This window comes from Anopheles merus, chromosome 2L (assembly GCF_017562075.2).
Source record: "Anopheles merus strain MAF chromosome 2L, AmerM5.1, whole genome shotgun sequence".
Lineage (NCBI taxonomy): Eukaryota > Metazoa > Arthropoda > Insecta > Diptera > Culicidae > Anopheles > Anopheles merus.
The window spans coordinates 45,299,634-45,314,145 of record NC_054083.1 but is presented as its reverse complement, the minus strand read 5'-3'; the positions used below and the strand labels follow the sequence as shown (position 1 = coordinate 45,314,145).

The following is a 14,512-nucleotide window of genomic DNA, read 5'->3' as shown; positions in this document are numbered from 1 at the left end:
AGCTCGCACAGAAACAAGTTTTCCACTTGCGTCCCACAGGAAAGACAGAACGAATTACATTTCATTTTTCATCCCGCAAGATCTCAGCTCCGCACGGGCTACGGTTAACGTTTCCGCTTGGTTCACTGTGCTGCGACGATCGATGCCAGCAGCACGGAAGGCCTTTCCGTAGCAAGATTTATTTACTGTTCGTAACCTTTCCCTTGTGCCAGGAAGATAGGAAAAAGTTTTGTGTTTTGTTCTTGAGACTTCTACCATTCGTTACTTTCTTCTCGTTGTACTAAATATAGCGTTGAAAAATTGTTCTTTGTAATGGAATTTTAATGATGATTAAATAAACGAGGGTTAAAATGGCTGAGCCGCTCTGAACTATCTTCCGATGTTGACTGATTTTCCATGTAACTTGATTGAGTTTGATTGATTCATGCTCACCGAGTAACAATGTCACAAACTCATAAAATTTGTTTTCCTTTCAACCATTCATGCCGGTTTTCTTTTTCTCTCTTTGGCACTACTCTTTTGCGAAGAAGCTCTCCTTTTATCGCTTGATTTATTCACGGTCATGCTTTCAAACGCTGTTCAGCGTGGAACCCGAAAAATAATGGTCACAGTTTCGCGGTATTTATGCGAAGTAGAGGCACCAAACTTGTGCGATGGTTTCAAACTATTTGCATAACAAGCTGTAACCAGACCACTTCAAACGTTTGCTGACGTCAATGAGAGCAGTTCGAACACTCCCTGCTGCTTTTCATTCAGCCCCTGAGTGTATTGTTCTGAATAAACACAGAAAAAGCGATTTAATGCTGTAAACGCTCTGTCCCTGTAGGCACGACGGCGATGCAAAACGGCCGGAAGTGTATTACAGTCTGTAAAAACCCAGCAAACATTCCCTCGCTTTTCATTATTGCATTGCAGATTGTACAATCCCGGCCTTTGACATGCCTTTGATGCAATCGTTTTAATTAAGTTGGTTTACGTAGAATTACGCTGTAGTGAAAGGATTTCGTCACATTTCAAAGGACTTTAATAGAAATAGCGGAAATAATGCACACACACAGAGCTGCATCTTCATTTCGTGGAAGCTGCCATTGAGCTTGTGATGATAATGACATTCGCTTAATTCGCCGATGCAACCTGCTTTATTGAATGATAAATAGTAGAATCGCATTTAAATGAAAATCCTTAAAATTCAATTTATACGCCTGAAGGTATGCAATTTGTTTTACTGCTTGAGTTTAATTCCAGGACATTCATTGGAGATTCAGCAAATCATACACTTTAGGCAAATTAGAACGGAAAAGGATTGAGAAAATGTGTAGAAGGACATTTTAAGGTGATAAAAATTATGTAAAATTTAAATTAAAGTTCCCACCTACCAGCTGTAGCGCAATTCCATAATTAAAATTTTCAAGAGAGCTCAAGCAAAACTCAATTATGTTCACAGCCCCTACCTACCAAACAGACCTACCTCAACCCAAATTCAATTTATTATGATTCTTCTCCAAAGGCACACCTTCACACGGGTCTACACAAAGTTTCACGATTTGAATGACAGTGATTATGGTTATGTCAAACTTGCAAACTCTATCGTCTCTAAACGGGCAAACGAAATTGCCACAAAATTTAAACAACAAACGCAATTCGGTGTCATTTCCCTTTCGATTAAAATTCCTCAAGAGACGGACAGACGGGAATAAAGTTTATTATACCGTACCGATCCACCTTAAGGCTCACTGTTGTCACTGTGCACTGTCTTCCCCAGTGTGGGGGTTTGTTTTGGGGGGCGAAACTTCTGAAACTGACAGTCCCAACAGTCGCACACGGCAAATGATGATGCCAATGGCAAAGCAGCTCTGTGTCATAAAAATGCCAACACTGAAGCGATCGTTTCGCGAACCGTTTCCGCTGCGCAGTGGAAATGGAGCGAAAATTAATAATACTCTTGCCCTTGCCGGTTCACGGCTGGCTGCAGGATTTGAAGTGAACGTCCCGGGTTAGTTGATGCCCAGCCTAGCAGCCTCTGTTTACATTTTATGCCTCTCAGCACGAACGACTGGTGATCGATGGTTGAAGCCCGATTTGTGTGTTACTTTACTGCTTTTTTGCCGATTTGTTTTGTCAAAAATTTAGATCAGCCTTCCGCTGACGCGGTGTAAATATCCTGTCAAAGCACCAATATCCTCAAAACGACCACCCTCAAACTTGCTCCCGTGGTCCGTGGCTTTCTTCTTGGTGACAATCACAATCACCTGACAATGGTGACGGTGACACGGTAAATATAATCCAAAAAATAATGGCCTCATCCACGGAGAAAAACCGCTGGACGAAGAACAATTTGCAGTTTGTAATTTATCACCGTTTTACGTTCTGCAAACACCTCCACGAGAAAGTACGTCGTTACCTTGATGGACCCGGCAGCGCACGCCCAAGCTGGCTAAATTATTGATTTAGGCTATTTTTCATTACATTCCCGTTGCGATAGCGCGGAAGAAAAATTCATTTTATCGGACTGTTTTTCTTGAGTGATGAATGAATGTTTTGTGCTGCAGGTGATCGGCCGCCGGCGAGGTTGTAGGGTGTTGGAAAAGTTAATGCGGAATTTTGTTTGTTTTCTTTTCCTGTAAATTGTAACGTCCCGTTGCCATATCCCGCCTGGTGAGTAATTACTTTTCCGCCTGTTTGCTATCCCATATAACCACGCGTACATGTGTGTGCCTTGCACGAGCCTTGCAAAAAGATAAATTGTGCCAAATTTTGTTGTAATCGTAAATTAAACACTCGGGCAATAAAGCCAACGTGCGCACTTTATAGGATGATTTAAAGTTTTTTTTTGCTCTGTCTTGCCCTCCCCACAGCATCACGATTGTGGCTATAAAATGTCATTGCAAAGCTTCCTGTGTAATTGTACTGAAAGTTTGCGGAAGGTGTTGGCGATTGACATTCCTGGACTGGAAATGGAAGCAAGTGCAGAGTGGAGGGCGGTAGTTTCGAAATTATTTCACCTAGACCTTGGATGGCTCTGTATGTATGTGTGTGTGCGAGCGGTGCTATGCTGCCCTTGTGATTTGTTCTCTCCCCTCCCCTTGAGAAAGTCGTAATCGGAGAGCGCACCATAAAATGGTCTGATTACGGTACGCCCGATTATCTGTGCGGAGTAATCCAACGAATTGAAACCAATTGGTCGTGGTCGTGTTTGTTGGTACAGACTACCGCACGGTAAGGGGTGAGACTAAAGCGTACTGATAGGAACGTGAACGAAGGGGTGAATCGAGGGAAGGCGGTACGGTATTCAAGCACTGTGGGAAGTGGAAGCAATGGCAGAGATTATATACCAAGCAGCACCAGCAATCGGCTAGGATTTGCCCGTTGTATATATCCTACAGCTCTTAAACAATGGTTTTATTTCAATTCTCGTTTCAATGTTTTCCCTGTGCTGGTGGATTAGAGCTTAGAAGCTAAAGCAATCTCGTGTTAAATTAATGTCACCCGTTTAAGGTAAACAGCGCTGACAAACAGAGGCAACGAGCTTTCAAACGACTCAATTCAAATTCATTTGCTACTGTTTCTTTATATAATGTGGCCGCAAGCTCATATCAATATGCATAAGCTAAGCAGCAGCACCTGTCATCAATGATTGACACTGCACGCGAATGCACATTTGCATGCAACAAAGTGGTGGTCGCTCTAATTGAAAAGCGAATGCTGATGACAATGTCATGTGCTCAGTTTGCTTTTAATGTGCCAATAATGATAAACATTACGTATAATTTCCCCTAAAAGCTTCCAGCATACTTGCGTGTTTGAATTGATGCATGCCGCTAGTCATAGAGAATCGTTTTTCTTGCCTTAAAACCAATAGGGAATGCTGTCACAAAAACAGCGGCGTGAAATTGAGATTTATTTTTAGCCCTTCCCAAAGCAAATCGATTCCACCCGGCTCGGAGGACATGCTGCTGCTGCTGCTGCTCGGCCGCCGATCAAGACCGCAATGTCACGTACATTGTCACGGTTAAAGATCGATTACGGCTAGCGAACACCCCAATACCAAATAGATGATTGGTAAATGTATCTTGTTTTGAAGCTTTTTCTCACTGCTCTGTAACCACAATGTACAGCGTGGGGATAGATGATGGATGGTGGTGCATGGATGGGTGGTTGGGATAAAATCAGATACAAAACAGTCACGCGCGTGCACTTGTGCCGACGGCTGCATTGGTATTAATTAAACCGATGAGGACTTCAATCTGTTTATGGTATAATTGAAAGCATGTGTTTGAAAATAACGCTGTTTGTTGAATTTTGCGGCAGAAGACTTATCTTTCTGCTTGTGCAAATCTTCTTATGCTAACAGGCGACACCACTTTAGCTTGTAAAATACCGGTGCTTTAATCTTTTCCTCAAACAGAGCAACCCGCCTTGCCCATAATTTGAAAATTGTTCCTAATGCGATACACAAACTGTCACAAGATGCCCTCGGCTCGCCAACCATTACTTATTAAATCATTGCTGTTACGGTCACAGCTTCTGATGCCTCCTACGTCTCCTACTCCGTGTCCATCAGTGGAAGTGATTCATGACCCGTTCATGATCAGCATGATTTGATGACTAGCAGAAGAAGAAGAAGATAACGAAGAAAACAAAACGCACACACAGGGGAAGCTTTGTCTGTGACACAGAGCTCGTGATAGCAGCTGCAAATGGTATTCACACCGCAAGGGTCTAGTGGTGCTGTTAGATTGTGAATCTAAATTGTTTTCATGCCGTGATTGCATTTCGCTAGGGGCAATTTGAAGGTATCCGGTAGTTGGGTGCAGCGGGTTTGTGAGTGTTTAAGTGAACCTTGTTTTATAGAAGCAGCCGCTTTTTCACAATGAATCACGTGCTTTTATTTATTCATATAACATCTTATTTGTATATTACTCATTGAAATCGATTATTAAAAAGTCCTGTCTTGTGCTAAAATGGGAAGCAAATGCAATGGCTGTCTAAAAGTAAATTTTACAATTAATATAATATTTTATTGTTATTTCTATTTTCCAATTGGAAGTTTGGAAATAAAACGTAGTTTTCTAGTTCCATTAAAAAGCGTAGACTTTGACGTTGAAATAACAATAAATCATCATCATCAATAACACGTTAAGCTCTCTCATCCACTATTAATCTGCCTATATCTGTGAAAGTACTAGACTCAATGAAACATACCAGGAGTTCCCGGCATGTGTTCGGTAGAATATAAACAACACGGCTTTTGTGATTTACACAAAAGCAATCATAGTAATTTACGTTGCGGAAAATCCCCTTTTCTCTATTCAATAACGAATGCCTACAGTGAGGCACACCAATTACACTAACAAAACGCTTTCAAAGACACACAGATTACATGAAACTTATGTAATGCCACACTTTAGTTAATGAAATTCAAAACTTTACTAATAATCTTTCAAGATTCAGGACGGCATTATTTAATTTATTATCTTTTTGTCTTTATACTTATCTTTTTGTTGTTGCGAACGCGACAATCCAGATTTTTTATATTTCTTTCTAACCATAAAATAGAATAAAATATGATAGTTCAAACATACTCGAGAACAGACGTACCATCAAGGAGACAAACTTAATGTAATCCTAAACCCTTCAAGTAGGGCCATCTGGGTATTTTGACTTGCATTTTTTAGCAGTCAATTACTTCAATTCGTTTCGAACCTATAACGATTAACTTAGGATTACAGCATGCATGTGTGCCAAGCTAGACCAACTCCGAGAAGCGTAGGAAAATTCCACATCCATTTTTCTCACGGCCGTAAAATCGTTAAACCTAAAAATCTCTCAAACATAGATGCGTTAATAACATGAACCAGATAAGATTTCGAAAGGCAATAAGTTCAAGTATTTGTCAATGATGCGATACATCCGGAACATGCACCACTGAAGTCAAGTGTTAGGTACAGTTACGCCAAAAAGGGAAAACCACAACGCCTGCAATCAATGCAACAATTTGTTCTCACCAGAGAAAGCAATAAAAAAAGGGATCACATTTCCTTCAGGATCGCTTGACATAAAACAGCACACCAGAACCAGAAAACCTCCTAGGAGAATGCGTAGGCGTGGCAAAAAGGAAAAGGCTAGCGACACGAACATATGCGAAAAAGGAAGAGAAAATAACCTTCCCAAAATAGAACTTGAAGAAATTAGTATAAAAGAATTCATTTTGAATCTGAATAAACACTTACAATTCTGACGCCTAACTGTGCACCCGTGTACAGAGTTTTTTTGTCTGAACCGATCAACTAACCTTCCGCGACTTCGCGAATTTCATATCCGAAACTAATAATGGTGGCTCCAGAGAGGAGTAGTGTAAAGAAATAGGAAAACTCCAAAACTTTATTTTTTTATATCTACTCCAGTGAACGAAGTGAACAAAAAAGTTAGTGAATGAGTTTACACAAAAGGGTGTTAAATTGTAACGTCAAATCGTATTTCTTACCGTTCTTGTGAAAGAACAATTTCCTCCTCGTCCGTTAAACTCGTTAATTAAACAAAACAAAAAAAAAAACTCGTAATCCGAACCAGCAGTGTTTGTTTATCAAATTACTGAACAATTGTGCTTGTAATAATTCATCACAGCGCAGCCAAGGTCCAGACAAGGAGAACGTCACCCTGCGTCACTTCAAAAGGAAATAAAGGAACTTATCCAGGTAAGCCAATTCCTTATTAAAACTAACAAAAGGCAAGGAAATCATCGTCCAAAATGCCTGTAAAATTTGTTACCAATCCGAACGGCGCATGCCGATTGTGTACCGGGGTGGACACGAGCGAACCAACGATGACACAATGCAATGAATGCGATCGTTGGTTCCATTTGTCGTGTGTTAAATTACAACGACTGCCTAAACGAGAAGAATATTGGTTATGTCCGAAATGCCAAAGCATCAAGTACGAAATTAATCGTCTTACAAGCTTGACAAAGGAAACCGACAAGGGCAAGGAGGGAAAGGAACAAGAAACAAGCATTGAAACCTCCATAAAAGATTTTATCATCAGCCAAAAGGATCAGATGAAAGACATTTTTAACGTCATCAAAATATTAGTTGATGATAAAAAGGAACCATCGCACGTGGAAACCCTTATCAGAAGGCAATCCTTGATGCAGTTGCCCAAGTTTGGAGGCGATCCAAAAGAATGGACGAAATTCAAACAAACGTTTGATAAAACAAACGAAGAGGGCAGTTTTACGGATTTAGAAAATCTAAACCGTTTAACACAAGCTTTGAACGGAAAGGCGTTGCAGCACGTTCAACAGCTAATGATGGAATCCAATAACGTTAAAGAAATTATGTCGAGGTTAGAAGAGGAATATGGAAGAAATGATTTAGTTTATCTTGAACTCCTAAATAATCTACAGAAAATTAAAAAAGAGTCAAAAACCATGATTTATGAATTGACCAATGCATTAGAAAATCTAGTGCACACGGTAAAACTCATGAATAAACCGTCTTATCTAAACGATCATAGACTGGTTTTGGAATTAGTGTCCAAACTCCCCTACGACATCCAAGTCAAAAGGACGGATTATATTATAGCACAAAAGGTAGATTTAGAAAATCAAACCTTAGATGAATTGTGTGAATGGTTAAAACCCTTTGCCAAAAGAGCCAGTCTCATGAGTGCCGCACAATCGATTAATAACAAAGGACATCTAAACATACATGAGCAAAAATTTGAACATAAATCTAAGCCAAAATGGCAGGACAATAATAAACCAAATCAAAACAAATCATCTATAAAATGCTTAATATGCAATAAATCCCACGAAACTATTAAATGTTACGCCTTAGTAAACAAAACTATAACAGAGCGTCAACAGATAGTTCGTAACAAACGACTTTGTGCCGGATGTTTGAATTCTAACAATCACGGTATAAACGTTTGTAGAAGTGCGCAAACGTGTGGTATTAACGGATGTACAGCTAAACATCATAAAATGCTTCATTCTACAGAATCAACACCAGCAGTTGAAAGAGAAATAGCAAATAATCACCACGAGGTACAAAGCGCATCTTCCACGCATTACCAAGTGTTACCAGTAACACTAATAAATAAAGAAAAAACCGTGGAAACGTATGCTTTCTTAGATACAGGCTCATCTCTCACCCTATTAGATGCAAAAATAGCCAAACAATTGTCGCTAACGGGAGAAGAAACTCCTCTTCAACTAGTTTGGACGCAAGGTACAAAGGCTGACCATGAAGGAAGTCAAAAGGTAAATCTAAAGATAAGAGGGACAACCAAAAAGACTTTCGCCCTAAAAGACGTTAGGACGATTAAAAATCTAATGCTACCATTACAAACGTTAGATTACAATGAATTGTGTCTCAAGTTCCCTTATTTGAAAAATTTACCAATTGATAAGTTTGAAAACGTACAGCCGACCATTGTGATCGGCATAAGACATAACAAACTATTAATGGGTACAAAGCATCGCTACGGGAAGCAGGGAGAACCTATAGCCGTAAAAACCCCACTTGGCTGGCTTATACACGGTAAAAGGATGGAAAACAAAAATCAAAATTTCTCGATGGTTATTCAAGAAGATTCGGAAATTCAACGAATGATGTCAAATTATTTTTCCATTGAAGATTTTGGTGTAAAGCCCGTAAAGGCGCTACCTGAATCTGAGGAAGAAACAAGGGCAAAGCAAATCCTGAAAAATACTCTGAAGTTCAAAGAAGGACATTACGAGGTAGGATTGCTATGGAAAAAGGATAACCATAAATTTCCCGCTAGCTTGGACAACGCAATGTCAAGGCTCATTGGCTTAGAAAGAAAGTTGAAAAAGGAACCAGAACTAAAGGAATGGGCGTTAACAACTTTCAAGAGCTATGTAGAAAAAGGTTACGCTAGGAAACTAGAACCATGGGAAATAGAAATGCATCCATCAAATACATTTTATCTTCCACACTTCGTGGTAATAAACAAAAACAAGGATCCGCCGAAACCCCGATTGGTGTTCGATGCAGCAGCAAAGGTTAGAGGACAATCTCTTAACTCCGCCTTACTATCGGGTCCGGACAGCACCACTTCACTATTTGGAATCCTAATTAGGTTCCGTGAAGGAAAATACGCAATCTGTGGTGACATTAAAGAAATGTTTCATCAAGTAAGAATTCGTAAAGAAGATCAACATGCCCAAAGATTTCTTTGGCGCGATTGCGAAGACCGTAAGCCAGATACTTACGTTATGCAAGTAATGACCTTCGGGTCAACATGTTCACCTTCTTGCGCGCAGGCCGCAAAAAATTCCAATGCAAAGAGGCTAAAGGACAAATACCCTTTAGCGTTAACTCCAATCGTGCAACAGCATTATGTTGACGATTATAATGACAGCTTTAATTCAATGAGCACTGCCATAGAGACAGTACAACAGGTAATAAAGGCTCATGATGAAGGAGGATTCTTTATTACCAAGTTTTGCTCAAATAACAAAGAATTGCTCAGTACCATATCAGAAGATAGGATTGACGCAGACAATATAAAGGTAATGGATAGTAGAAACGAGGAATCGAAAATACTCGGAATTTATTGGAACACAACTAAAGATAACATTGGCTTTCATGCAAAACTGGACAAAATACCTTCTGACGTTCGTCTAAAATTCAGACACCCAACAAAACGGGAAGTATTATCATTTGTTATGAGTTTCTTCGATCCATTGGGTCTCTTATCCAACATAACCATACAAGGGAGAATTCTTATGCAAGAAGTGACAAAAGAAACAAATGAATGGGACGTACCAATTTCAGACAATTTGTTTGAAATGTGGACAACGTGGCTAAAATATGTTGACTTAACCAAACATGTTCGTATTCCTAGATGGATTATGAAAACGCCCACTTCAGAAATAGAACTACACACATTTGTAGACGCCTCCGACAAGGCATTTGCCGCAGTTATTTACGCCAGAAGCATAAACAATGGGAAACCATATGTCCAAATTCTCACCGCAAAGGCTAGAGTTGCGCCAATTAAAATATTATCAATACCTCGTTTAGAATTACAAGCAGCATTATTGGGGGTTAGGCTGTTGGATACAATCAAAAGTGAACTGAGAATCAAAATATCCGAAACAACATTTTGGACGGATTCAAAAACGGTGTTAGCATGGATAAATTCCTCTCACCGTAAATACAAACCATTTGTCGCCCATCGTATCGGAGAAATCCTCGATACAACGACAATGAACCAATGGAGATGGGTACCATCAGAGCTGAACCCAGCAGATGAGGCCACAAAGGTCATAACCAAAAATTCCATATGGTTACAAGGACCACCATTCCTAACGCATGACAAAAAGGAATGGCCCAGGAATGTAGCGGTAGAGACAGACGAAGAAAAACATTTCGTCAACATTCATATAGATGAAAAGGACTACATTCAAGAACAAAAATTCTCCAATTGGTGGAAACTCATATTTAGAATTTCGACCATCATGAAAATAGTCGATTTTGGATTGAGAAAAAGGACATTTTCCAAGGCATACACGATGAAAGATCGAATTCGTGCCGAGAATATTTTGTACCGAAAGGCTCAAAAAGATATCTATCCAGACGAAATAAAAGATATAAAGAAAAACGGACAATTGACAACAATTGGACCTCTCTCGAAGCTAACGCCCTTTTTGGACGAAAACGGCGTAATGCGCTTCAAGAGCCGACTGGAATACACCGAGCATCTCCCGAAATCAACGAGGATGCCAATTATATTACCAAAAGATCATCACATCACTCGTCTAATAATACAATGGTATCATGAAGTTTACAACCACCAGTCAGATAAAATAGTTTTATCGGCAATTCAACAAAAATATTTCATACCCAGTTTGAATACAGCATTTCGTTACGTAAAGGCTAGATGCCAATACTGTAAAAATGCTAAGGCTAAACCGATAGCACCGCTAATGGCACCGTTGCCTACCTGTAGAACGGAAGCGTACGTCTATCCATTTACACATACGGGTATAGACTACTTCGGACCATTCGAAGTAGCAGTAAAAAGATCAATAGAAAAACGCTGGGGTGTAATCTTCACATGCATGACCACAAGAGCAAGCCATATCGAGTTAGCTGAAAAGCTAGATACCGATTCCTTTATCATGTGCTTCCTAAACTTTCAAGGGAGACGAGGAATGGTGACTCATGTCTACAGCGACAATGGAACAAACTTTGTGGGAGCAGACAACGAACTGCGATCGTTGATAAAACAAATTAACGCCCGCATGCAACAGGGAGAGGCAATGAAACTACAAATAATGTGGCACTTTAATCCACCAAGCGCCCCGCACTTTGGAGGGTCTTGGGAACGATTAATCCGCATAATCAAATCCAATTTGAAGGATATGATACATTGTAGAAAAAATCGTGCACCGACCATTGAAGTCTTAAGAAGTGCCTTAATACAAGCCGAATTTATTCTAAATTCTCGCCCCTTAACGAACATTCCTCTAAATGAAGAAAACGATGAACCGTTAACACCGTTTCATATTCTTATCGGTAGAGCAGGAAATTACTCCATACCGATAGAAACCCCAACCCATAGCTTAGAACGTAAACATTACAGACTTGCGCTCTACTATGGCAAGGTTTTTTGGGACAAATGGGTAAAGCAATATTTACCACTCATTTCCCAAAGACCAAAATGGAATAAATTGACAGAACCGATTAAAATCGATGATATCGTTGTAATTACAGATTCTAATTCGATGAAACCCGGTACCTGGCTAAAGGGACGAGTAATAGAATTACAACCCGGCAAGGACGGACAAATACGATCTGTTAAAATAAAAACAGCACAAGGTATATATTGTCGTCCAGTTACAGGAGTAGCAATCCTTGACGTTTATAAACAAGAAAATCTTAAGACTTCAATAGACAATTCCGCCAAAACACCTGAATTTGTAGGTATCATGCATGAACGAAACCCTAAAAAACCATTAAGTACCTGTCATAATCAGGTAAATGAAAACAAGAAAAACGATCGCGATGTTAAATCTTTTAAACGTCCTTATAATGATTTACCACCAAACGACACGCGCGTTTCAGACTCTAAACGAGGGCCGGGATCGGAAAAGAAATTAACGGGGAATACCATCAAAAAATTTAACAATATTGTCATTACTCTACTAATGATTTTATTTCTTTCAGCTGAAGCAATAGGGGAATCATCAAGGGGTTTGATAGCGTATGACTGCGCTAATAATGACATAAACATTACTAGCTACTCCCTTATGGACGTAGCATCATGTATCCCACCGGCCAAAAATGTAACGACAAAAGAAATACGCATTCAAGTACTACAAAGAAGTCCGAAAACTATAGTACATGTTAGTCAATGCAAAGTAATAATCAAACGCTCAATTCGACATTGTGGCGCCTTTTCTCACACTTCTGATTATGAATATGGGTACGCGTACATCATAAAGGAATTTACACCAGTAGAATGTAAATTAGCTCAAACGTTAGGAGAAGTTTCTATATCTATCAATGCCAAGGTCAGGGAACTGCGTCGTAATCACACCACCAGAGGGGAAGCACTCATCGTCGGCAGCGTCACGGGAACCAAATGCAGCGGCGGAACTTACCGGACATCGAGCTACACCTGGGAAAGCGCATTGGTATATTACGAATATGAAATCGGAATGTACGATTACGTAGCCACGGCGGACATCGAAAACGACCAGGTAACGCTGCGTAACGGGATCATCTGCAAATATACGACGGGTTGGTGTCTAGATGCGGAATACGGCTACCTTACGTGGAGTGTCGATTTGTCAAGACAATGCGAGCGCAACGACTTTGAAATAATCTACGAAGGTACTGTAAACAAAACCTTTGATCAAAATACTGACGTCAAAACACGAGCTAACGCAGTCTACACCTTAATATCGAAAGAGCATATGTTTTCAATAAGGGCTCTCGATGCTACTCAAATATGCGGCTTTAATAGCTACGTAACCGATCACCCAAAGATTTTCATTCTTGAGTTACAAGGATATCAATCGCCTTTCAAACGCAGAGCAATCGATGGAAAAAATCTCGACTTGTTCACCTATTTCAATTCAAAAATCACGCTAGTAGAAAACTATCTCGGTCAAAAGTTGAACGATGTGTACACTACAGTTATGACCGAAATGTGCAAACTAGATAAAGCACTTTTGGAGACCAAATTAACACTTGCTCGCCTAAATCCAAGTGAATTCGTCAAGAATCTCGTTAAACGTCCTGGTTACACAGCAGTCGTAGCAGCCGAAGTACTATACATTCTGGAATGCAAACCGGTCTACGTCACTTATGACAGCAAAGAAGATTGCTATCAAGAAATTCCAGTGAAGTACAATAATCGCTCTATGTTTATGGCTCCAGTTACACGAATGCTACAACTAAGAGGCACGCAAATAGACTGCACACCATTACTACCAGCGAAATTTACAATTGGTGGTAGGTGGTATACTACAGATCATCGTTTGAGAGAAACGACAGCCCCACAACAACTGACCACCGATATCGTAACCAATTGGGCATACACTCCCTTACCAAGTCTAATGAAGAGTGGAGTGTACGATGCCGAAAGTCTCCAAAAGATGAAGAACTTAGTGTACGAACAAGGTGATAAGAAAATAGCATCTTCAGTCTTGTACAAGATGATCGCCGGTCAACATCCTAATCTACAAGGATTTACCTTTGACGCACTCATATCAGAAAAGGTAATTCATAATGCATTTCAAAAATATTGGTCGAAACTGGTATCATGGTCCACGTGGATCGGAAACATTACATCTACAGCCATAGGTATCTATGTATTTGGCAGAGCAGTCAAATTCATTATGGATACAATAATCCATGGCAGAATTCTATTCGAAATCTACGGAGTAGGATGGCAGTTGCTAGCATCCTTTTGGGATTCCTTGACTAATCTGCTATCTCATCGCGGCCATCGGAGACAACAAGAAAATGTAGCACCACAGCCGGCGTACAATCAAAACCACACTATCGATGAACCAAACACAGACCAGAACCCGCCAGCATTCTCATCACCCGTAGTAGAGCAAAGAATACATCGTACTCTACCAATGTTCCTGTATCCGCGATACAACAACATCCCAACAACAATAGACCACGAGATGACTACAGCATGCGCACCGCCTTCACAGCAACCGCTCATCGGGCAGCAAGACGGTGATTACGAACGCAAGTAACACAAATATCGTAGGTTTATACATTTTATATTTTTTTTTATCTCTGCTTTATAATCTCCTAAATTCTATCATAGAAAATGTCGCGTTATTTTGTAAAACTTGTAGTTTTACGAGGGCCGGTATGTTGCGAACGCGACAATCCAGATTTTTTATATTTCTTTCTAACCATAAAATAGAATAAAATATGATAGTTCAAACATACTCGAGAACAGACGTACCATCAAGGAGACAAACTTAATGTAATCCTAAACCCTTCAAGTAGGG

At 40.0% G+C, this 14,512-nt stretch overlaps 2 protein-coding genes across 4 annotated transcripts in view; one reads left to right on the top strand and one right to left on the bottom strand.

Annotated features, from left to right (window-relative positions):
• The window catches only part of LOC121592390 (feline leukemia virus subgroup C receptor-related protein 2), a 47,413-nt gene that overhangs the window by 30,358 nt on the left and 2,543 nt on the right, over nucleotides 1-14,512 (bottom strand). The window lies entirely within an intron of this gene.
• Nucleotides 6,532-14,248, top strand: LOC121592356. The gene is made up of 2 exons (XM_041913756.1): nucleotides 6,532-6,695; nucleotides 11,745-14,248. The coding sequence occupies exon 2, from the start codon at nucleotides 11,756-11,758 to the stop codon at nucleotides 14,246-14,248; it is 2,493 nt and encodes an 830-aa protein (XP_041769690.1). The 5' UTR covers nucleotides 6,532-6,695; nucleotides 11,745-11,755.

What these genes read in the sequence shown, in the direction of transcription:
- LOC121592356 (XM_041913756.1), top strand. Translation starts at nt 11,756, where the DNA reads ATGAAACCCGGTACCTGGCTAAAGGGACGAGTAATAGAATTACAACCC.